The 26,126-nt window shown below is 37.0% G+C and overlaps 2 protein-coding genes across 2 annotated transcripts; one reads left to right on the top strand and one right to left on the bottom strand.

Annotated features, from left to right (window-relative positions):
- Window positions 1-45: 45 nt before the first annotated feature.
- LOC112058308 (L-threonine 3-dehydrogenase, mitochondrial) lies at window positions 46-5,689 on the top strand. Its single transcript, XM_024099029.2, has 4 exons — window positions 46-321; window positions 2,225-2,749; window positions 4,684-4,950; window positions 5,222-5,689. Exons 1-4 carry the CDS (start codon window positions 222-224, stop codon window positions 5,356-5,358), a joined length of 1,029 nt encoding a protein of 342 aa, XP_023954797.2. The 5' UTR covers window positions 46-221; the 3' UTR covers window positions 5,359-5,689.
- A 390-nt stretch (window positions 5,690-6,079) lies between these two features.
- Window positions 6,080-26,047, bottom strand: LOC112058296 (transmembrane protein 18). The gene is made up of 4 exons (XM_052890698.1): window positions 25,823-26,047; window positions 23,833-23,950; window positions 19,061-19,209; window positions 6,080-14,238 (listed from the first exon to the last, which is right to left on the bottom strand). Exons 1-4 carry the CDS (start codon window positions 25,877-25,879, stop codon window positions 14,122-14,124), a joined length of 441 nt encoding a protein of 146 aa, XP_052746658.1. The 5' UTR covers window positions 25,880-26,047; the 3' UTR covers window positions 6,080-14,121.
- Window positions 26,048-26,126: the final 79 nt, after the last annotated feature.

Genomic DNA, 26,126 nt, shown 5'->3' with positions numbered 1-26,126 from the left:
CGTCAAACCTGTCCGCCGTTGAATTTAGGTTCACTTTTCATCAATTTTGTATTGCGTTCCAATGATTTACTGTGGAAACCAGTTTCAGAGATGTAAACCAACTTCTCGGAAACTTACAACTAATAAACGCAGTTCTAATCTATCACAGCGACGAATACAACGTGTTCGAGTGTGAAATACCTGTACACACTTTCTCTATTTATTTACTTACGAGTATAAACATGACTCTACTTAGAACTATACGCAGTGTTTTCACAATTAATGCTAGGAAATATAGTTCGAATTTGCAGACCAAAAAACCGCCGAAAATTTTGATTACTGGTAAGTTGTGAGTTACTTAGAGTTTACAGTTAAATAAGAAATAATATGATTTCTATTCCTTCCACGCAAATATCCGCAGCGATATAATATCTACTTACACTAATATCTTAAAGAATGATTTGAATTTTTTTCATGTTACGAATAAATTCAAAAACTACTGGACCGATTTGGAAATTCTTTATATTTTTTTATTTAAGTAGATACATGTATAAACCTACATTATCAGGGTTTACGTATATAACCCTGATAATGAATATATGTATTAATGATTCCTATAAAAAAGGTGGTTCTCTCAATATAAATTATTTATGCCTCGAAAAAGCCTCTTAGAAAGAACCCGTGCTTTCACCCCGTGTCTCAAAGACTAGCCTCGATTCTGAAGTGTCGAATTTTATAAGTTCAGTTTTATTAGTGAATAAGTGGTGAAAACCCACGCAGTGGCGTACTGCGCAGGAAGCATGGATATTTTCGGGATAAAAAGTATCCCGAAAAAATCTTAAATTCCTAAAGCCAAACTCGATGTGGAATGTTGATCAACAAACAAATCAAAAAAGAACGTAGAAAGCGCATTCCATTTCATTGAAATGCCTAATTTAATTAAAAAAAATATTTTTTTAATGTAATTTAAAAGATTTTAGACAAGGTTACTATTATAATATTATGTATTTGATCTAAGCTTACCTATTAATCAGTAGTTGCCGCTTGCAGGAGTATCAAGCACGCACACACAACATTTATACTATAAGTTCGATGTATAAAAAAATTAAGCCTCAATAGCTCAGTGGTAAAGGGGCCGGTCTCATCACCGAGAGGCGGGCGGGGATCGAACCCACCACGGGTTCGATCTCCGGCCGCTGATCTATTTGTCATAACTCGTATCTACTCCTAACACAGTCTTTTCAGACTTATTGGAGGGGAACAGGAATATTGGTCATATTTAAAAGATATGGCAAATATTGTTTAAAAAAATGTCGTAGCCGCGAAATCTTAACAAATCCGTACGATATCGCTATAGGTACATGTCCGAAAACTTATACTCACCTGTTGTTTCACTCCGGTAGTAAAGATGATAAATTGAATAAAAACTTGGCAAAATTAAACTACACAATATATTTATCTATTTTGTTGTTGAATTATTGTTCTGCTTAAGCCTACAATATTTACAATATAATATATATTATTATGTAATATGTTGTGAATGTGACCCCTATGTTATTTACTATTGCGATTTATCGAGAGCCTTGAAAGTTAGGTAGCTTGTAGGTAATTATTATGAGGTTTGGACTAGATGTGGCACATAATATACATTTAAGTAATAGATAGGTAGGTACGTATACTTATAGCCATCTTTTCTTATCTTAACATCTGTGAAGGCAGTCAATATTTTGTATATCACTTCCTACTAATAATTACAATGAAAACATTGCTCTAGTCTGTTTATGGTAGAATTACGGTGTGCTTACCTTTATTTGCATCCTATCTTACAGTAAATACCTAGTTCGTTTCACTGTGTCACAGTAATATACTGTATACTGCGTTCCTAAATAGATAGGTATTCCCACAGATGTTTGTTATTTGTGTTTTATACAATAATATACCTAGGCACCTAATTCAGTTAAGCATTTATAATAAAAGTATGCAGTTATGTTATAAGAAGGCAAGTAGGTATTTAAATTAAAGGTAACAACTGAAATATCATGCATGCATGAAATTAGTTTTCTAATTGTTTGTAAACCACTTCTAAGTCTATATAAAGAATAACACAACAAGATATGGGGACGGCTCGAACGCCACGAGCACACAGAAGCCGTCCGTACCGCAAGTCGTTGCAACGCGGCGATAACACTAACGCATTTGTCTGTACACCTTATACCAAAACCAACCTTATTCTTCTCAAAATCAGGTGGCCTGGGTCAACTGGGCGTGGAGTGTGCCAAGTTTCTCCGCGGGAAGTATGGAAGAGACAACGTTCTACTGTCTGACATAATCAAGCCAACCACAGAAGTTTTTAACGACGGTCCATACATCTTTGCCGATATATTAGACTTCAAAGGGCTCCAGAAAATAGTTGTGGACCACCGAGTCGACTGGCTCATACATTTCTCAGCTCTTCTTAGCGCGATTGGCGAACAAAATGTCCCTTTAGCAGTTAGAGTTAATATAGAAGGAATGCATAATGTTATCGAACTCGCAAAGCAGTATGGACTTAGGATTTTCGTACCGAGTACGATAGGAGCGTTTGGACCAGACTCGCCCAGGAATCCAACGCCCAATATAACTGTGCAAAGGCCTAGAACTATTTATGGTGTGTCAAAAGTACACGCGGAATTGTTGGGTGAATATTACTTCTACAAGTTTGGACTGGACTTCCGTTGTCTACGGTTCCCTGGGGTCATATCGAGTGATCCGCCTGGCGGAGGCACTACAGGTTAGTATCATAATCTTACAGATTAAGTAGCAAAGCATTAAAAAGTGAGTGATGCCAGAGATGACTTACGAATCCGAGACTTGGTCGCTAAATGTGGCCCTCATAAGAAGGCTCAAAGTCACTCAGCGGGCGATGGAGCGAGGTATGCTTGGAGATCAGAAATAAGGAGATCCGCAGAAGAACCAAAGTCACATAGCTCATCGAGTCGTAAAGCTGAACATATAATTCGAAGAGCCGATAGACTTTGGGGTCCCAAGGAGCCGGAAAACGTCGTGTAGGTCTACCTCCCACTAGGTGGACCTGGTAGACTAGGTGATCTAGGACATCAAGCGGGTTGCGGGAACTCGCTGTATGCTTGCGGCTCGAGACCGTTTTATTTGGAAGTCTATGCAAGAGGCCCATGTCCAGCAGTGGACGTTCATTGGCTGTTAACGATGATGATGATAATAACATTGCAGGCTCTCTAGTTAAGCTGCTAGTTAGCTAACCTAGTGGTGCTTCGTGATTCAGGATATACCTACGCCGTATACCAGAACCAACTACTTAAAATATCCGGAATCTTCCCCTTAACTAGTTTTTTTTTCTTCGAGTATAAAATAGGAGCCTTCTAATATCTGTATTAGATAGGTAGTCTTAGTACTCCTATAATAAAAATTTTAATAAAAAAAATACAACCGACTTTAAAACCTAAAAACGTACCCGCTAAACTAAAAAGCGAAAAATAACATCATAATATGTTCTACCTGCTGATCAGTATGAAGGCGGTGCTAAGCCGGTGATGTATTAATTCAAGCCATGTGAGCTTTAATTAAGACAACACCGGCTAAGCACCGCCTTCATACTGATCAGCAGGTAGAACATATTATGATGTTATTTTTCGCTTTTTAGTTTAGCGGGTACGTTTTTAGGTTTTGAAGTCGGTTGTATTTTTTTTATTAAAATTTTTATTATTTTTCCATTTTTAGTGTAAAATTTCATCTCAATCGAATACATCAGACCCCTAATGACAGTCACAACCCATCTTGGTACAAAATTCTCAGCAATACAAATTAATCAAGCCCAAGCACAAGGTAGCTACCGTAAACCGTTAAGGAGTTCCCTTAATTGACCTTGATCTTCATCATCAGACCCCTAATAACAGACACAACTCATATAGGTAGAAAGTTCTCAGCAATACGAATTAATCAAGGCCAAACACAAGGTAGTTACTGTAAACTATTAAGGAGTTCCCTTAATTGTCCTTGGTCTTCATCACCAAACCCCTAAATGACAGTCACAACCTATCTATGTGGAAAGTTCTCATTAATACAAATTAATCAAGCCCAAACACAAGGTAACTGCTGTGAATCGCCGAGGAGTTCCCTCGTCTGTTTTATGGCTCCATCATCAGATCGACTTTAAACCTTCATGAAATTATAGTGCTTAAAAGTACTAAATGGAAAAGTATACGAACACACTAGACACCCATATAATTTTCGAAAGTTCCCCTCAATTTCTCCAGGATTCCACCATCAGATCTTGACATGATGGCAATGGGACCAAATGGGGGCTATACCGTTTCAAACAAAAAAAGAATTTTTGAAATCGGTCCAGGCGTCTTTGAGTAATCGGTGTACATACATAAAAAAAAAAAAATACCGACCGAATTGAGAACCTCCTCCTTTTTGAAGTCGGTTAAAAAGAAGGTTCAAAACTCGCACTAATTTATGAAAATTTAGAAAGTGAAATAAACGATTTTTTTTTAAATAGGGTAGGGTAGATACCGAACTAGACTTTCTAATTTGGCCCTTGATTAAAGGAAAACTACTTGCTAGACTTAACTCTTAAGACTAGGGCTAACTATTGTGTAGATATTCTGTTTTAGGAGTCTAGTAGTCAGTTGAAATTCAGTAGTCAGTAGGAAATTTAAATTATATTTACCTATTAACTTTCAGACTACGCAATCGCAATATTCCACGACGTAATCCGCAAAGGTAGATACGAATGTTACCTCAAACCTGACACAAGATTACCGATGATGCACGTCAGGGACGCCCTACGTGCCCTTTCGGAGTTCTTGGAAGCGCCCAACGAACAGTTGAATAGAAGAGTTTACAACGTAACGTCGATGAGCTTTACTCCCGAAGAACTGGCTGATCGGATGGTTAAGCATTTGCCTGACTTCCAAATCACGTACAAACCCGATAGTAGACAAGAAATAGGTAAGTTTTGATTCATTCACCATTCAATTTTGTTACTGGTACCTATATTTATTGCTATGCTATGCACGCCACTGGGTAAGAACTATATTTATATAAGAACTATAAGAGGCTATATTTTATCCATGTTTTCCTACAGGAACGGAAACTACGCGGGTGAGACCGCGTGGCGTCTGCTATAAAAATTTAAACGTAAACAATCCGCATTTTACCCACAAAACAGGCTTAATTTTATTTATGTGGGTAATTTATAATAATATTCTATTCGTTTCAGCTGATTCCTGGCCTCAGGTGTTTGACGATAGCGAAGCACGAAGAGATTGGAACTGGAAACCTCAAGTGAATTTGGACGAGTTAGTGACGCTTATGGTGAAAGAAGTCAAAGAAAAAATAACGGCCAATGGATTTTAAAAACTGAGTACCTACGTTGCTCGGTGATAATGAAGCTTTCTATTGGTGAAAGATATTTAAAAAACGGCCCAGTAATTATGGAACCTATAAAAACAAGCAAAAAATCAAATAGAACCTCAATAAAATAGATATCTACGAGTAACAGCGCGAATTGTATTTTTTGGTTGGCAATAATTAAACTTAACCCTCAGATTAATTTGAAGATATGTGCGAGTTGCGAGGATAAAATCGATAATTTTCAGTGTTGTATTGTATCATATACCTACTCACTCTTAGGTTAAATATACTATTCTTAGGGATACCTATTTATGATTACAAATTTTAAAAGTAATTTTGATATTTTCATTTTTTATTTATCACTCTTCATCACGAATGAGGAAAACATTACATGTTCTCGCTTCATGTCGCTTCATGTTTTTTGCAGTCCAAAATAGCCAAAGTCGCAGTACTCAGGTATTTATACTTAGTCCAAAAACATACGCAAACCAATGCGTCAGCTTTTTGTTAAATTTTAATAAATGTAAGTACCTACTTAAATCTGAAAAGATATTTACGAAGGGGAAAATTCCTTAAAAAAAACTTCGCCATGTTGCGAAAAAAAAATGGAACTAAGGAGAAATAAAGCTTACCCCGACCCAAGGACTTATGATTCGAAGCTACAAAATACACTAGAAGTAAACAAACCAGACAGTTCAGTATCCTACTACTTAAAATCAAACAATTTATTTTGTAACATAATAGTTTATTCAAGCATCCATAAATATATTCTTAACCACTCGGATGACTGTAATTATAAAAATGGATTAGGCAAATATTATGCAACGTCATTGTGAGAAACAAAACATTTAAAATCCACCGTGAATCATGTAAGAAAATGCTGTAATTCATGTCCTTAGTATAAACCTTAAAATTATTTTTATACATTCGCGCACAGGCACTTCTTAGAATTAAATGAGATACTCTAACATTATAATAATTGGGTGAACTCAAACTACACAGATCATATAATTAAAAGCAATTACAATGTGATGATCAATTAATTCAACGCAATTTTAAATGCGCGATCAATAAACAAAAATAAAACAATCTCAGTTATAAACGTTAATTAGATCTAAGCATGTATGATTTCATAGTAAAATGTACCTTACTACCTTGTTACTAGAGTTTCATTTCATATGAAGAACTGCTTAAACCTGATTAATCTATGAAGCATGTTAACGATAATTGTAACAATAGACTAAATTCGATGTTAAATTACTCATAGTTTTTTTTTACTGAAAACTCTAAAGGACCTTACACAACTGTAACGCAATACTCCACAACTATTTTGCTAAAGTGATAAATGGTTTCTTTATTGATCATATAATGGCTACCAACAGTGGCGTAGCTAGGTAACCAAGGGTCCTGGTGCAAACAAAAAAATGGGGTCCCATCTATCATACTATCTGATCTGGTTAGGTCTTATCAATTAAAAATATTAAATATAAAAAAAAATGCCAAGCTACTTTATCATCAGTTCTACGTTTTACGTTTACGTTTTCGAAATTTTCTATCGTTCGATCGCGATTTTGGGAAGGATTCGAGGGCCCCCTGAGCTTAAGGGGTCCCGGGGCATTGCACCGCCTTGCCCCTGAGTAGCTACGCCGTTGACTATTACAACATTGTAACACACTACAGCGGGACATCATTCATGCTACGCATATTCGTGTTGTGTAAAAACCTCTAGAATTCACAGATTTTTCATTTTATACAAAAATTATTGTATATCTCAATCACTTAATATGTACTTACAATGCCGACTATATCTATGGCGTAAGTCGTTACGGAAGCAGTTTTAGAGCAGCAGCGCTCACGATGCTTCAAAGACCTTGTTCTCATGTTACTTAGCAGTTACTAAACGAACTTAGTAGGTATAAACGAGCCATTATTTTTAATATAATTTTATTGATTTCCCGATAAGCACATCTTTCTTTTTCTCCAAGTTTTCTAGTGAAAAATTATCGCTAAGAATTCCATTTTCCAAGAGGGCGCCAGGGTCTTGAATACACCCAGGCGCTATAAAGGATAAAGCCGGCATTGCATACTAACGCGTGACATTATGCACCAAACGAAATAAAATATCGAGCGTGAGGTCGTAATTCACACATAGCAAACGATCCTTCAAAGGCTACGCGACGCTTCGCACATTCAAAACGTACTTTTGCAAATTGGTGAGTTGCGACCAAAACAATGCATGAGCATTTTTTCGTTTGGTTTAAAATGTAAAACGTGTGAGCACGCAAAATTATGCGTGCGACCCGCTGTATGCGATACATCGAGTCGAAGCTTATGTCTACATAACTAACAAAGCTATCGTTTTCCGCTATTTTATTGTTCTGCTGTTAAACTACAATTTTTCTAAATACATATCCATCTAGATCGTGTAACATACTCAATCAGTCTCTGGTTCAAGGCAAACCTTTGTAAACAACATGGCCCTGCATATGCATATGCATTCGACCATCCTTCTTTCGCAACCTCCTGACCCTCGATTTGGGTCGGTAATTAAGCTTCATTCATGGACCCTTCCATTTATTCACGGAAGGGTCTATGAATAACGCTTAATTACTGACTATAAGAGAACCAAAAGTATCAGAGTTCTAGCAAAATTCTATGTGCTTGGACCTATCAAGAAAGCGTTCCATTTCAACTTTTTTGTAGGACTCGACTTTCAGACTACGTACAATAATAATACCTAATATGCATATCTATGGTAATAAAGATGGCATAGCCTGTTGGACCCACCTGACGCCTGATCAGCTTCCACGCGCATTTTCGCGTGGTTCAAGGTCCGTTTACATCTACAGACATAGTGCGTTACAGACAAGTAGCGTGGCAGTCATCCACAGACACTGTCTATTTACACTGCCCAGCAGGTAGCTACACTACTTGAAGTCCTTTTCATGAAAGAAGTCCCCCAGATGCGGCGCTTATGTCTTAATGGCGCTAATTGTCATTTGATAATAGCGGTTTTATTGTCATCTACAAGGCGCTGTCAATTTTAGTTCATATTTCATGAAAAGGACACAGACATGAACCACACAGACGAAATATTCTTTCCGCGAATACTGGCCGGGCGCGGCCTGTGTCTGTCAACGTCTGCGCGGCCGCGTTACGATTCACATAAACCCGTTAATAAACACTGTATAGAAGAATATTATTTTGTCTGTCACGGCATGTGTCTGGCACGCTAAATGTCTGTAGATATAAACGGACCTTCACGCATGAGCACGATGCATCGATGATACATACCTGTGGACCTACTGACTATCTCTGACCAAGCACTCATTTATTCGCGGACAGGGCAATAATGACCACTCGTTGACAACGACGGGGCGCTTACTGGTTAACAAACTGGCATTCAACCTGACCTTCTGTCTACAGCGAGTGGACTATGAGAGACGGGATGATCAGGCTCCGGTGGGTCCATTGAGCAATAGAGCTTTGTCAAGGTGAAAAGTGAGTGCTAATTTTTCATTTTTAACGTCGTCAACTTAAATGACAGATTTACTTAAATGAACTTGTATCTGCAGGAAACGTTGTGAAAAGTCTATTTTTCTATTGAATTCTGTGAACGAAATATACCTTGTATCTAGTTTTTTAAATATCACAATAAACAACTTAAATAACTTATCGTGTAAGTTCAAAATTATCATCAAATTAGAATGAATTATTTTTGAAATATAAAATGTAGAAATGAAATTGTAGAAATTAAACTGTAATTAAGTACACTTTCCCAATACCATATTATGTTAGGTACTTCAAATGTTTACTTGTTCTATATACTCGTATTATATATGTATATAAAATATAATAAATCCCATGTCAATCCATTAAAATTCACATTATGATGGATTGACAATGTAGTAGTAACATAACAGCACAAAAGCCATCGATCGAACATAGTTCGGACTACTTTAGCATTTTAGTCGAGTAGCATACTAAACTATATGCTACCGCCCAAAAATCGTTCGTACTCGACTTAAATACTAAAGTAGTCCGAACTAGGCATTACAGCTGTATGTTACATTGTGATATAGAGGGACGCATGCCATCGAAACCCGTTTATAAAATCCGTTGCTTAGCAACCACTTACAGGCAGATGATAGTGTAATAGTATAATTTAGCTTTTTACACCTCACTAGGTAAATTCAAAGAAAAAAATGTCTTCCGAAAGGAAGAAAATATACCTACCTACCAATAACCTAAACTTATCCACATCATTTATACAAATATAAATTCTTAAACACTATAACGCATCTCATCATAACTTACCAACTTTATATGACATCTATTTTTATTTAATTTTTTTTAGTTTATAGATAAATGATTAACACACTAGTTGAATTTATTGACAAATTTTACCAAAAGAAATGTAGCTTTTCCTTTAAATTAAAACAAGGTCGGATTGAGTTAGATTTTTTGGTCAAATAAGGTCACATAGGATCAGGTTGGCTCGGATTTTGTTGGGTCGGCTTTTGGCCAAATAATAGATTATAAATTAAACGTTATAGAGCAAATAAGTTCGAGTCAAGTTAGCTGGATTGAAATCAACAAATTTTTAAGACACGGAATACTTTAATAAAAATATCACATTACAATCTACAACAAATATGCTTTTCATCTCACTTGCAAAGGCTAAGATTTTATTATACTTCTTCCTCGCTGTACTGAGATGAAAAATATCGTGTTGCGCATGGCAGCAAATTTAATTACATCTCGTGGCTTTGAATACCTCGCGACGCTCAGGATCCTTTTTTAAACCCCCAAGTGATAACGAGATAAATTTGTCCAAATATCGCTCTCACGTTCGTCCCTTATTAACGAAAGAGTGAGCGATACTTATGCTATATCTTAGGGCTGCTGGTGATTCTCTAATAACGAAGGTGGCACGAGCGTAGAGAGTAAAATGTCGCATCGAGCCACGTTTCCACAGAAAATAAAAATACATAATAATTAAGTTGTTGTAAATCATGAAGTTCCACAATGTAACGGCTTCTTATATTCTATATTACCAAGCTACATTTATTATATAATTTAATATAATAATAATAAAGCGCTATTAATTCTTATAGTATAGTAATTAAATCTGATGGAACACACAGTGTTATATGACAGGGTTATTACATTAATTTTTAAATTCGTAATATTAAATAACCTAACCTGTTTGCTTACCAAGGATGCGTAAGGATATTTCTGAAGTGCGTATCTATAGGCAAACTGCATAACTCAATTGCGCAGTACAGGGGTAGCTGGGTTATGACTATACATGGGGCTCGGGAGTGTTTCGCATAACTCTAGGGTTAATAATATTTATTTTTAAATAGATCTGAAAATGCATCCTTATGACGTATTTATATTTTAAAATGCAACGTTGTCACTTTGTTACCTAAAGGCGTGTGTTACATGGATAATCGTATTGTACTTTGTATGGAAAAATGTTTTTTTCTTTTTTTATAGTTAATAAAATATTAGTTACGTTCCTATTTCAGTTCGGTACCTTGAAGTTATGACAAATACTCCCGAGCAACCTGTATAGGGTGGCGATAGAAGCAAATGGAGTCATATATTGAGTGCAACTTTGGCAGGACTTATATAACGTGACGGGTAGCAGCTACAATGAACGTACCATCATTTTGTAGTAGAGGAAACACCTCGAGCATGTCCCGGGACTTGTGACCTTGAGTGTAGGTTTAAGGGATCCCTTTGAATGCATTAACAATCACCTCCCCTGCCCGACATGTTCTCTATGCTCACACTAAACAATTTATGATTAATAATAACACCACAAAACATTATTGCACAAAGTTATTAACGCGACTAGCGTGAAAGCGTTTACGCTGCCTAACAAACAACTGAAATCAAATCAACAAATACCCTTTTATTTATACTACCACTGTCGTAACAACTTTATACAAATAACTCGTTATCGCAGCTACAAACGTACACGCATATATTGGCATACCCCGCATCCCTGTGCTACGCAGACAGTTATGCGTCTTTCTGCTGATTTTTAGTATGGATTGAATTGAGAAGATGCACTGATGCAGCATGGATAATATCCAAATTAGCTACGTTATTTTAGGTCATCATCATTTTCTACAATAGCTAAGTTAAGAAACTACAAATGAATACTGAATATACAAACGAATATATATATATATATATATATATATATATATATATATATATATATATATCTTCACACACACCCCAAAATTCCCAAACATCCCTGTTTAAACAAAACCTTTATAGAATGTTTTACATTAAAATTTATGATGACAACAAAAGTATAAATGATTCTAAAATGGCAGTCATTTTTGATCAATATGTGTTGTGTTTAAAACAAGCTAAATACATTTGCGCACGTACACATTATTCATATATCTAAGTATAATTTAATCATATTTATTAATATTTATATTGCACAAATTAATATGGCCGCACACAATAATTGACACAGAATACGAAAGCACGTTACAATATGTGTTATTGAAAGCCATTTGTGACCAATATTTGGCCGAAGCCGTGGACGTTGATTCATGCTATTTTAGATGTTTTCTTAAATTTGTAGCAGTTAAAGTTTTGTGTATAAGAAAACTGACGTCATTACTACATCTACAAGTATTTACATTTGATTATAAAGAGTGTCCCGTAATTAATGGATAAAACGCAACTGGTAGATAAATACCTAATTATGTAAAACTAATTTGAATAGTTTTCCAAAAATCCCTAGGGTACTTGGTCACCCTGATTCAAGAAAGAAAAAAATTTAATAATCCGGAAAAATAATATAATTTGGTCACCCTAGGTATCTTTGGAAAACTATTCAAATTAGTTTTAGTTGATTAGATGGCGTATCTACCATTTGCATTTTATCCATTAATCAAGGGACACCCTGTATAAGAGAAGATTTTTTACACGACGATAAAATAACGCTTGACTGGGAGTCACACTCGATGTTGATTGAAGATGCGGTTTAAATTATGAGCGATTTTATCGGTTTATTTGTTTGCATAAGGCAACGTATATTAATGTCAATTTGTCGTCTGCGATACCTAATATTAGACTGATAGGTGTTATTTACCCAACAACTCCAAAACTAAGCTAATTAGCAAGCTGGGAATCGAACTTCACGAACTCCCAAGTTGTAAAGCATTGCATAGTGCATACCTATACGACAACGTCAGAGAGAAAAATTATGTATTTCGAAAAAAAAAAAACAATTTTCATAAGAACTAATTGCAGTAAAAGAGACAAGATTAAATCGAGTAGGTACTTGTATTCTTAAACTATGTTTTTAAGATAAATTCAAACAATAAATAATTAAAAATACAATAATTTTTGAATAATGAATTGTGTCTACCGCATTGGATGGCTGATACTTCTGAGATGGCAAGCATTATGCATTATTTGTTAGCAATATGGTGACTTGATATTAATTAAATTAATCTCCTTCTACCGGCAACTTTGCCAAATAGAGGGTGTAAGGACCCTCGTCCTTACTATAAGAGAAGCTAAACACTAGAAAGGCAATCAGACCGCGCACGACCACTTAGGTCAAACGCCGGTGACAGACTGACTCATTGCCCCCACTACCAATGTACATGAGATAGTGTATGTAGTATTGTAGGTATTTATTTAGTATATATAAACACTACACAGGGTTTTGGGGAATTGCTGGTTACATAGGTAGACGACTGAAGATGCGTTTATCCCAAAGCCACCGTGAACCAAATGTCATGACAGATTTTATAAAATTTAAAACTTTGAAAAACCCCCGAATGTCATGAATTTATTAATTACACTCTCCATCAAATCTCTTTCAGTGCGCTTTCATTTGAGACCCCACTCGAGTATATTTGCAGACATTCGGTTACTCTTCCCCACTTTCACCCCCACAACTTTTAAATGGCTCAACCGATTTAAATTGAAATCGCTTCATTCGTTCGGGGGTTATGGTGCCACAGACAGACAGTCACGTCAAACTTAACTTGACTGCGTCGGGGGTCATCACAAAATATTCATCATCATCATCATCATCATGTCGCCCGATGGACGTCCACTGCAGGACATAGGCCTTTTGTAGGGACTTCCAAAGATCACGATACTGAGCTACCTGCATCCAGCGAATACCTGCGACTCGCTTGATGTCGTCAGTCCACCTCGTGGGGGGTCGACCAACACTGCGCTTTTTAATACAAGTGCGGGGTCACCACTCCAGCACCTTGGGACCCCAATGGCCATCGGCTCTTCGAACTATGTGCCCCGCCCATTGCCACTTCAGCTTCGCGACACGTTCAGCTATGTCGGTGACTTTAGTTCTCACAAAATATTGCTTTCAACAAATAGTGTCCAAATACATAGTTAAATTATTTTTAAATCAAGGGCGGTGAATAAAAAACCTTCCCCGTTAATGATTTCCTGATGTAAAATTATTACTGTACTCTACACATCTGCATAGTTTAAAAATACAAATAGGTACTTTTGAACGAATGAACGTCGGACTAAAATTACCAACTAATTAGCAAGCAACAAGGCAATTACAACAGTTTTATCACTGCGAAAATTACGTCACACAGGCGAATAACAATTGTGTTAAATATTATCTTAACCAGATAATTATAGCATTTTGTGTATAATTGTATTATAAGAGATGAAACAGTCGCATCAGAAGTCTACGAAATTTTGATAATTATCATACATAATTGACTTCAAGGTTTCTTACTCCGACTTCAAGTTCTGCTGCTCTCTTTGCATGTTCCTTTCTTTTAGGCGTTGTCTCAACTGCGCCTTCTTCAGGTTTGTCATTAGCTGTGTTGATTGGTATAACCATGAACCCTGGAATTAAATAAGTACACCATAAATACTGTGACCTTGGGAAGAAATTGCAGTTCAACCCTAGTTAGAAACTATTAAATGTAAAATTCACGAATGCTAGAAGAGTCCTGATGGAAGGAATAGCGACGGATCGTAAACTTTAATAGGGCGACCAGGATTACTCTACCAAGAGAGAAAACGAAGAAGGTAAAAGGTGTAGATGAGTATTATACGCGATCTAAAGATCTTCAATATGGAAAATGATTAATGTCAAACGAGATCATCATCATCATCATCATCATCATCATCATGATGATGATGATGATCTCGTTTGACATTATACGAGATTAGTGTGGCTCTCAAACACCTGAAGAACAATAAGGCGCCAGGTGAGGACGGAATCACAGAACTCCTGAAAGCGGGTGGAAAACTGATACTTAAAGTCCTTCAGCGATTGTTCAATTCCGTCATTCACGAGGGCACGACGCCTGAGGCGTGGCATAGGAGCGTGGTGGTTCTGTTCTTCAAAAAAGGTGACAACACCTTGCTGAAGAATTACAGACCCATCTCGCTGCTAAGCCATGTTTACAAATTGTTCTCGAGAGTCATTACGAATCGTCTCGCTAATAGGTTTGACGACTTCCAGCCTCCCGAACAAGCCGGTTTCCGAAAAGGCTTTAGTACCATAGACCACATCCATACGCTGCGGTAGGTTATACAGAAGACTCACGAGTATAACCGGCCACTTTGCTTAGCGTTTGTGGACTATGAGAAAGCCTTCGATTCGGTGGAAACCTGAGCTGTGCTAAGGTCATTGCAGAGATGCCGAATTGATTACAGGTATATCCAAGCGTTGAAGTGCTTGTACGAAAACGCCACTATGTCAGTCCGTATTCAGGATCAGACTACGAGGCCAATCCAGTTGCAGCGAGGAGTGCGTCAGGGAGATGTGATCTCTCCGAAGCTATTTACCGCCGCATTGGAAGACGTATTTAAGCTTCTGGACTGGGGCGGACTTGGCATCAACATCAATGGCGAGTACATCACTCAACTGCGGTTCGCGGACGATGTAGTCATCATGGCACAGACTCTGGATGACCTTAATACCATGCTCAATGACCTCAGCAGCGTTTCTCAATAGGTGGGCCTGAAAATGAACATGGGCAAAACAAAAATAATGTGTAATGCTCATGTATCGCTCCACCCAGTTATAGTTGAGAACGCTGCACTCGAAATTGTAGACGAATACATATACCTAGGACATATGATCCAGTTAGGTAGGTCCAGTTTCGAGAAAGAGGTGAACCGTCGAATCCAACTCGGCTGGGCTGCATTCGGGAAACTTCGCGACATCTTTTCGTCCGAAATTCCTCAGTGCCTGAAGACAAAAGTCTTCGAACAGTGCGTGTTGCCAGTGATGACCTATGGTTCCGAGACTTGGTCGCTAACTATGGGCCTCATAAGAAGGCTCAGAGTCACACAGCGGGCGATGGAACGAGCTATGTTAGGAGTATCTCTGCGTGATCGAATCAGAAATGAGGAGATCCGCAGAAGAACCAAAGTCACCGACATAGCTCAACGAGTTGCGAAGCTGAAGTGGCAATGGGCGGGGCACATAGTGCGAAGAGCCGATGGACGTTGGGGTCCCAAAGTGCTGGAATGGCGACCCCGCACTAGTAAGCGCAGTGTTGGCCGAGTCGCAGGGATTCGCTGGATGCAGCTGGCTCAGTATCGTGATGTTTGGAAGTCCCTACAAAAGGCCTATGTCCTGCAGTGGACGTCAAACGAGATACGTATCTACAAAAACTCGGTCGCTTTGCGGGATGGCAACCTAAACATCTTTTAGTTTTAGGAATTTCCCTGACTTACGCTGACCTCTAAAACAGCACCGACAAGTGATTTAGCGTTAAGGTAGATACGATGCTGCTAAGAAATTTGGGTTGTAAATTGGTCACCCTATATACATAAACTAGCGGACGCCAGCGACTTTGTCCGCCCTTAGACCTCTTTAATCTGGCCCTGTCGCTAAATCCGTTCTTAGTGGATAACTACTAACTATAACTACGTCCCTGCCAAATTTCAGCTTTGTACATCAAGCGGTTTTCGATATTTTATGATGAATGACCTTTCGAATTTATATATTAAGATTAATTATGTGTAAGTAAACTAAAAAGATGCAAACAGTTTGGGAACGTGGTGTTTGGAAGTATTAACAAGTATCAACTGAAAATGATGATAAAACTTCTAAAATGCATATTCACGTACAATAATATTTAATGCAATCAATAAACTTAATCGCTTCGAAAATGTAATCGCGGAACAACAGTATTAATAAAAACAAACCGTAGACTACGCCCCGATATCGAGCGAGCTATTTCTGGCCACAATGAAAGACAGGCGGCATGTTCACACACACAATAATGTAGACAGACTTTTTATACTGATAACCAGTGGCGTGCACTTCATAGGTGCACGAAGCTGTATTGAAGAAGGGATTTTCAGTTTTGTACAATTTATGGTGCAATGCCTACCCTGGTTTAAAACCAATGTTAGTGGGTTAATCTCACGTTTCGAAAGTGCTTGTAAAATAAGCCTAATTGAAATAAATGAATAATAATTGACTATTGACAAGCATCAGCTCATTTTAATCTCCAACTCAGAGATAGAGAGTAAAGAATCCTACTATAAGAGAGTAAGTTTAGAAAACTAGACCCACCATGCTGCTGCCAGACGAGTTAGTGGGCTTAGGGTTTTAAGGTTTGATTTTGTAATGATAGCTTTCAGGTGTTAGTGATAAAGAACTTGACCTGACTTTAACCATCTTTCCCACTCCGGACTGTTATTTAGAAATTAGTAAAAGAGAGAAAACCCTTTAATATAATACAAAATCTCAATATAATGTATAATACTCAGCGGGCGACGAAGCGAGTTACGCTCGGAGTTTCTGTTCGTGATCGAATCAGAAATGAGGAGATCCGCAGACGAACTAAAGTCACTGACATAGCACAGCGAGCGCGAAGCTGAAGTGGCAATGGGCAGGCCACATAGTTTAAAGAGCCGATGGACGTTGGGTCTCAAGGTGCTGGAATGGCGACCCCCTCACGGGAAAGCACAGTGTCGACCCCGCACTAGATGGACCAAGGACGTCAAGCGGGTTGCTGAGAGCCGCTGGACGCTGACGGCTCGAGACCGTTGTGTTTGGAAGGCCATGCAAGAGGCCTATGTCCAGCAGTGGACGTCCATCGGCTGATAATGATCATGATGATTATGATAATAGCTTGCCACAGGATTTGAAACCAGGAACTGATGATTCCGTAGACAAAAAGGTTGAACAAATAGATAAAATATAAAACTATAAATTAACCATATGAGAGCTAGAAAGCCGTCAATCTCATTATTACTTGTACCTGATGATGATACTTACAGTTAAATATCTTTAAAAAGTATAGAACATGATTGCATCCCGCTGTGGGGCAGTAAACAGTAATGAATGAAGATCAACCTTCTAAGTCAAAGCTGCTTTAATTATGTGACAATGATTAAAAAAACTACACAATGCAATAACAAAACACAATAGGTACTCATTAACGACGAAGTACGTTCACGAATTAAAACAATTAAAAAAAAATCATTTATTTCAATCAGGCTTAGTTTACAAGCACTTTTGAAACGTCAAGTTATGTCATGATTTTATCATCATCATCATCATTATCTACCCGTATTCGGCTCACTGCTGACCTCGAGTCTTCTCTCAGAATGGGAGGGGTTAGGCCAATAGTCCACCACGCTGGCCCAATGCCGATTGGGCCAGCGTGGTGATGATGATGATTTTTTCTGTCATAATTTACTTAACTTAAAATTAATGTTACGAGAGTTCCAAACACGACTTGGTCCGAGAAGGGCCCACAACAAACTCAGCCAGGGTTTATTTTTTTTGTTTACCACCATAACACACATAGTACACCGTAGTGTTAAAGATATAATTATGTTCAGGTTAAATAATATAATGTCATGTTACGAGTAGCTACACATGTGCTTCAGTAGGTATGTGCCGTTCCGGTTTGCCGATCTTGTAATGATATACCTACCTATCAGGTTCAATGCCGACTTCTTATAAACCAACCATTCGGTTAATAAAATTAATAGATTAAATGCTCTCTCTTGTTGTACTAATTAATTAGTCGTTCAGTTGGTCTGCTGTTCCGTGAAAACAAATCTTCACAAATGAACATTTTTTACTTATAGCATAATCGGCTTTTGGTGTTAAAACAGGCGTTTGATTAAAAAGTTGATGTATAAGTTGGTTAACATAATGTGGTGGCCCTGCCATACAATGAAAATGCATTCTAAGCAGCATTTTTGTGTAAGTTTTCATTTACAAGAGCGGTAACTCTACCGACGACCGCAGTCGACTGCAGTCAGCGACGTCTCGGCGGCAGTCAATGGCACTCGACTGCAGTCGGCGACGCCGTCGCCTGCCGCCGAGACGTCGCCGACTGCAGTCGAATGCGGTCGTAAGAAGAATAAACCCTAAGCGATGCATGTTTTGCCCGGCGACTTAGTCGTTGCCGGGATTTACTAAGGCTAACACTTGTTTTGTGTACCGTTTCATGTGTGGGAGTAAAATCAGTGCATACAAGAAACCCTTGTTTTCCTTGCTAACCCGATCACTAGGGAACAAATAGCTTCAGATCTAAGGAGTAGTGACGAGACATCTAACCCAATTGATACTAAGCACTACCAAAATAATGTTACTTTCATAAATTAGGACAGCAGACAATCAACACGCGACGTGTGATAAGGATTTCCTAATCATCGTACCATAATATGACGTAGGACTTACCACCATTATCATGCAGTTCAATAATATTGGTATGCAGAAGACCACTGATATGAATAAGCCCTTGCTATCGAAGTATTGTTGCCTTGAAAACAATGTCCAGTTTTTGGCGGCCACTTCGTTTATGCTCTCCGAGAAATATACGAGTAACACTGTAAAGGGAAACATATAATTATAAATAAACATTACTATTACATATAGTATATATTACATATAATAGACGTATACATTTTTCTAGTTTTCGGATCGTAGGAAGAAAATCGACGTGCCTTTTGGTTACAGGGGCTGACGAAAGAAACAGCGCCTCGACCATGAGACATCTCCTGACGAGAGAGACGTATCGGCCGACAGGAGATATGCCGTGGCGTGCATAGATACTAGACCTAATTAACCTACTTCACTATATATAGAGACTCTACCACTGATTCGGAAGGCTCCACTGAGAAGAGAAGCCCACGAAGCCAGAAAAACTGAATACGCAACAACATTAATAAAATGCTTTACATTACAGATTAAGTTTAAGGGGCTTTACATTATTCGCACGAGAGTTTTATAACGGGCATTAAAAAAGCGTTAGCTCTTTGATATCAAACAAAAGGAATAACTGTATTAATTTGTTATCTGCGTTTTTTCAATCTATCTGATCATATGGATACTACTTTCACTTAAAATTACTGAATTGGCAGTTCCCTTACAAAACTAGCAATATTTATATTACCAAGTTTTGTTTCTCTGGTGTATCTTGCTATTTCTTTTCATAAGCCGATCTGGTCCTCGAATCGATCGAAACGGAAATGGTGACGTAGGTATATTGAAGGTCCATAATAATCGAGGCAGTTACCTATCGATTGATCCGGTTAAGGATTAATCAATAACTCGTTTTTTCATAAAACCGATCAAAATATATATATCAGACAAAATTCAAATCATTATCATAATGTTATCGTGGTTATATCCACCCGTAAACATCAACTAAAAGATCAACAAACAACTGTCGCGCATATTTCGTAGCATCTCGCTATTTTTTGCTATTCTATTTTGGCAAATAACAACACGTTGTGTCGACAAGATTTAAAACGAAGATGACATTTATTACATGTGCTAAAAGTGGTTTTAACGATGTCGAATTATGTCGAATGATGTCGAACTACCTAGCTATCTCCGAGACCTTGACACTCGCACACTTTGCGTGATTAAAAATTCACTTCAATATGGCTCCACAAACTAAATTGAGTAAACAGTCATCAATCAATATAAAGCCTTGTCCGCACTAGCGTAGAATTAATTAATTTAAACTTTTTACGTTTTGGCAGGTAAGTACTCACCATTATCGTAACTTTAATTTTAAGTTTTCGAATGATTATTATCACCATTATCTTAAGTTTAATATGCCGTTTCGAAAGAGCTTGTAAACTAAGCCTATTTGAAATAAATGAATTTTGACTTTGTCTTATCATCATTAACAACTCATGTTAGGCTCATTGTTGAGCACGAGTCTCCTCTCAGAATTAGAGGGGTTAGGTTAATAATCCACCACGCTAGCCTAATGCGGATTAGCAGACTTCACACACTCAGCGAATTACGAAAATTCTCAGGAATGCAGGTTTCCTCACGATGTTTTTCTTTCACCGTTTGAGACACGTGATATTTATTTTTTTTAAAAAGCACATAACTGAAATGCCCCGGATTGGATTCGAACAAATGCCTCTTCTTTTAAGGTCTCGCTACAGGACATAGGCCTTCTATGTTCCAAGGGAGATGGGTTTTACTCAGCCCCACCTGGCTGCTACAATACGAATTGGTCGACTTGATGTTTATTGCTTAGTAAAAAAAAAACTATTACTTATAACACTAAAAATAAGATTAGGAAATAAACAAAATTTAAACCAAGTGCCAGGCACGTAAATATTTATGTTTTGACCTAACCTAATCCACTTGTACATATGTTTTCTGTGCCTAATCTAACTTTAAGTTGTAATTTTCCGTATAAATTTTTATTTATTTCAGTAAATTAATATTTAGTTACCATTTGAAGGCAAAAAGGATGTACAAAATATAAATTAAACAATTAAACTAATGAGTGAATAGTTATTGTGAAACTGAAGACGCAGGGGTCGAGTTGCCAAGGGTTGAGGTATAGGGTGGGTATATCTACGATAATATTTTTAATTAAGGGTTGAGGTATATCTAAGGTAATAACTATTTTAATGATATAAATGATCACTAAAATATTTTTTTGACCCTGAGACAAAGGGTCAAGTATATTAACAGCAGCAGGCCTAACATGCGACCAATGACATTATCTCGTGAACAGAAATAGCAGTTCCATCTCAAGATAGCACTATTTCCGGTTGCGCCGCTATTGGTTGATATTGGTCTATTATATACAGAGTAGATTGTTGAGTCTTGGGGGTCTACCAGGAACACTTTGGGCACCAATGAGTAAAACTAATCCCAAATTAAAAACACAATGCGATACAATAATTACACCACATACGTTCAAACGAAGTCTTATATGTGTTGTAGTAGGTACTTGTAGCAAAGGGATTATAAATAATTCTAGTGTAATCTCGAAATGATACGAGTTGTACGAGTATATGTAATACATTATATATTATGTACTAACCGTGTACCACGGCGTAGAGTCTGATCCTATGCAAATATCGGATATGGGGTAATTTCATGGGATTGATATCCCGGTATTACAATGGTGAATTCCGGAGATTTTCGCGATTTAAAATTAAAATAAAACCACTTTTATATAGTTTCTAACGGAATGCACACCGTCCTATTAATATTCTAAAATCCCGGGGATTTATTTATTTACTTAAACTGTACCCGAGAAGACATTCGTCATCAACCCATATTCGGCTCACTGCTGAGCTCGAGTCTCTTCTCAGAATGAGAGGGGTAAGGCCAATAGTCCACCACGCTGGCCCAATGCGGATTGGCAGACTGCACACGCAGAGAATTAAGATAATTCTCTGGTATGCAGGTTTCCTCACGGTGTTTTCCTTCACCGTTTGAGACACGTGATATTTAATTTCTTAAAATGCACACAACTGAAAAGTTGGAGGTGCGTGCCCAGGAGAAGACATTACAGTTGCCCAATTCGTCTTTAGTTTAGCCAATCCCGAAATCACGAGATCGGAAATAGGTCCGGGATAGAATTCTTTGGTTTAGAAAATACTTTTGGTATGTCATTGAGTTAAGACTACCGTACCAGAAAATTCTATTGGAAAGAAAAATAATTTGTTTTACACAGAAATATGTTTTCTTCTTTGCATACACAGCTACCAAATGCTACGCAGAATTCTTGCCAAAATCAGATAGCGAAGACAATCAACCCAAGATGAGCGTATAGCGTGTCATTGACTTATTAGTTTGGTGTCGATCGGTTGGCAAATCGGACCGCAACAGCTGTTCGCTGTTCGTAATTGCTCAGTCAAAAGGTGAAAACCGGTTGGTTACCTTCCAAACATTAGGTTTGGCATTCTACCACAAAAGGTTACTCCACATAACTCTGACTACGCTTTAAATATTCGAGTATATAAGGTAAAAATATAAAGTCAATAGAAACTGTGCTCAGATTTGCAAACCGACGGCCGCGGTTACAACCGTGTAGTTCCCCTTCCCGATAGAATACGTGGCTTAGTAAAAGACATTTCAAAATCGGTTCAGTAGATCCAGGTATTATATACCTCTTTATAATATTAGTAAAATAAAGATAAAAATAATGTTTAATCTGCTCTTTTAAAACCTCATTATTGAATTGAAATTATATCAAATACTTTTTTAGGGTCCCATAGTCCACAAGGAACCCTTATAGTTTTGCCATGTTCGTCTGTCTGTCCGCGGTTTAGCGCAGACTTAGAAACGGGAACTACGCGGGTGGAACCGCAGGGCGCCGGATAGTTAGATTATAGAGAAAAGATTTGATTGGTGGTTGATTAGTTTGAATTGAAGGTAGACTCTGAAACTACTGGACCGATTTGAAAAAAAATTTTCAATAATAGAATTCTACATTATCCTTGACGAACATAGGCTATATTATTTTATCCATATAACCGTGAGGCATCTGTTATTATGAAATAAGTTCCAAATCCTATAACCGTTCTGAGTACTTTGTGAGGAGTTTTTGTTTTAATTACAAGCTGTGGAGCAGAGGTGTTTAAGTGCAAAGGTCAAGATCACCAGAATTATTGGTGTAGTACCTACCAAGCCAAGCAATCTCGCAAAATTAAGAACTATGTAAATAAAATATTATATAACTCCTACACTAGCTGATCCACCAAACGTTGTTCTGCTATATTTCATACAAAAATATTAAAATCATAAATGGCGGGAATACAAAATAAATTTCTTTTAAGTTCAAAGGAGTACAAGCACTATCACAGAGCATGGAGATTTCAATATAATAAAATAGATTTTACATTTTGTGTACAACATGCAGTGCAATAAAGGAAATGACTTTTTGGTTAAAATCATGATTATAGTATTTATTTTTAGGATCTTAACCAAAACAACTCTATTAATTTTAATAAGACTATTAAAAGTACTTTTTAAAAGTGGCTTTCAAAAATATATCAGAAAGATTTGTTTATTATTTGCCAACCTGATAGACCCGACCCACAAATTTCACCAATATTGGTTAAGCAGTTCTAAAGTGAGGCACATTACATATTTTTCAATTGTAATAATTTAAAATAATATAGTATTTATAACCCACACCTTAAAAAAATATACCTACATTAATAAAATGGTATTATACTTACACAGTGTTATGAATAGAATAATTTGGAAATTCCCATAGTTTCTAGTTGAAAAACAGGTGAATGTGACAAGAACATGAAAAGACAAAAGAGCTATAAGCCAGGGGTCCCTCCATTCAATCTGAAATGTACAATCTAGGAAATTATATTATAATACACTAGTGTCTAATTGTACCCTATGGTCAGGATGCATTCCTAATATCAGGATACAAGAAGTTATGTAGGCCTAAGAAGCAATGTGTTATCGCAGAGAAAAAGACAGTTACCAATGGCAACTAAACCGAAATACATCTTTCTTTATCATTGTGATTGGACATAAAGGAAAATATCTTATTTTGTCTTCAACCAACTGGTATCACAGACATACGGAATCTATCTGTATCAAAATTTCATCCAGATCTGATCTACTATACTGAAGTCATAAAACAACCATCATTATAAACTACAAGCCCTTGAACAAAAATTACCTGTGAAATGACCCAACGTGAATAACGCTTAGAAGGCTGTTACTACATCAGAAAATAATGGAATTTCTCAGGTACAAATTATGAATTATGACTAATTATAATTGTACAACTTTGTTATAGTGTTATAGATGATTAAAAATAAATGTCGAAAATCCTTACTGTTCACTCGCATACCATACTGTATACTGTACCGCTCAGAAATGACGGCATAGTGCTCAGAGTTATTTTCTGATATAGTAACAGCCTTCTAAGCGTTATTCACTATGGGTCATTTCACATGTAATTTTTGTTAAAGGGCTTGTAGTCTATTAGCTACACAACAGCCACTCTCCAATTAGCAAGTATTTGAATTTAACAGTGTAATTGTTTTACCCTACTAAAGGTTCAGATAAAATCTTCAAGGTGCTGTAATTTCTAAGAAAGACACCTTTAGGTTGTTTGCTTTATTATTGTTACAACAACACCTGATGGTAATTGATGATGCAATCTAAGATGGAAGCAGACTAACTTGTTAGGAGTAGGATGACATCCACACTCCTTTCGGTTTCTACACAACATCATACCGGAAAGCTAAACCACTTGGCGCTACGTCTTTGTCGGTAGGGTAGTAGCCACGGCCGAAGCCTCCCACTAGCCAGACCTGTACATATTAAGAAAACCTCAATCAGGCCATCCGGGGATCGAACCCAGGACCTCAGTCTTGTAAATCCACCGCCCATACCACTGCACCACGAAGGCGGTCAAAACTAGACATCTATTGTGTATCAATCATAAGCAGTGGCGTCCACAAGGTTTTTAACTAGGGTAGGCTCTATATGTTTAACAAATTGTGAAAATTCCACCTTTAATACAGATACACAATGAATCTTCAGAAATCTTATAAATGGCATTTATGTATCTATGAAGTGCACGCTACTGGTCATAAATCAATCTGAATTCTGAAACTGGCGAGATGGCCAAAAAAAGTGTTGTGTTTCTGAAATTTTTGTTTGTTAAGTTTTAACATAATTTTATAGTTCTATTTTACCAGAGAATATTAATAATGATTTAGGTAATTGCATTTCAAATTTCATTTACAAAGAAATATAATATACAATGGTGACCAAACTAATAGAATTTGAATTAAGATGTCTTAATAAAAAAGTAAATCATAATAGTTTTTTATGCAATGTAATAAATTAAAATTATAAGTCATCATAAATAACAATATTTATATTTCAAACAAAAATTAAGAAAGACTTATGTCTTATTAGTCTTACTTTGCATCCATAAATATGGATTCTTTAAATGGGAAACTCTGTTTGAAAACTAATCGGCATAGTTGATTTTTTACTATTTGAACTGCAAAACAGATCCATATTAGAATGACTGTTTTAACCTTGTTTGCAATACAAGAATAATAATTAACGTTACAACAGTATGTATGCATTGTGTACAAGCACCGATATTTAAAATTCTAAAAATTACAAATAATAGAGGCTTATTATTTGCCGCATCATGCCATACAAGTAAACAGAAGTACTCACGCTCTTTAAGTACGAATAAAAATCCGATATTTCATTAACTTCAATAAAGCCCTCCATGTTTTGAATGCTCAATTAAACAAAAAAATTGTATCGATAAATTTCTTCAACAATTTATTTGAACTTTCGGCGATTGCAAAATAACAAATATCAACGTAAAAATTACAAAATTGCAAACACAAATTGTCAATTCGCATTTCGTTTCGTTCGCAAATGGCAATGACAGATGTCATGTCATTGTGTCATTATGACTTTAAACTGGTTTAAGGCTCGGAGTTCTAGTCTTTACGAGCCCAGTAATTATGAC

This window comes from Bicyclus anynana, chromosome 3 (genome assembly GCF_947172395.1).
Source record: "Bicyclus anynana chromosome 3, ilBicAnyn1.1, whole genome shotgun sequence".
Taxonomy (NCBI): Eukaryota; Metazoa; Arthropoda; class Insecta; order Lepidoptera; family Nymphalidae; genus Bicyclus; species Bicyclus anynana.
Note: the sequence above shows the minus strand (reverse complement) of the source record. Positions and strands in the feature narration are given on the sequence as shown.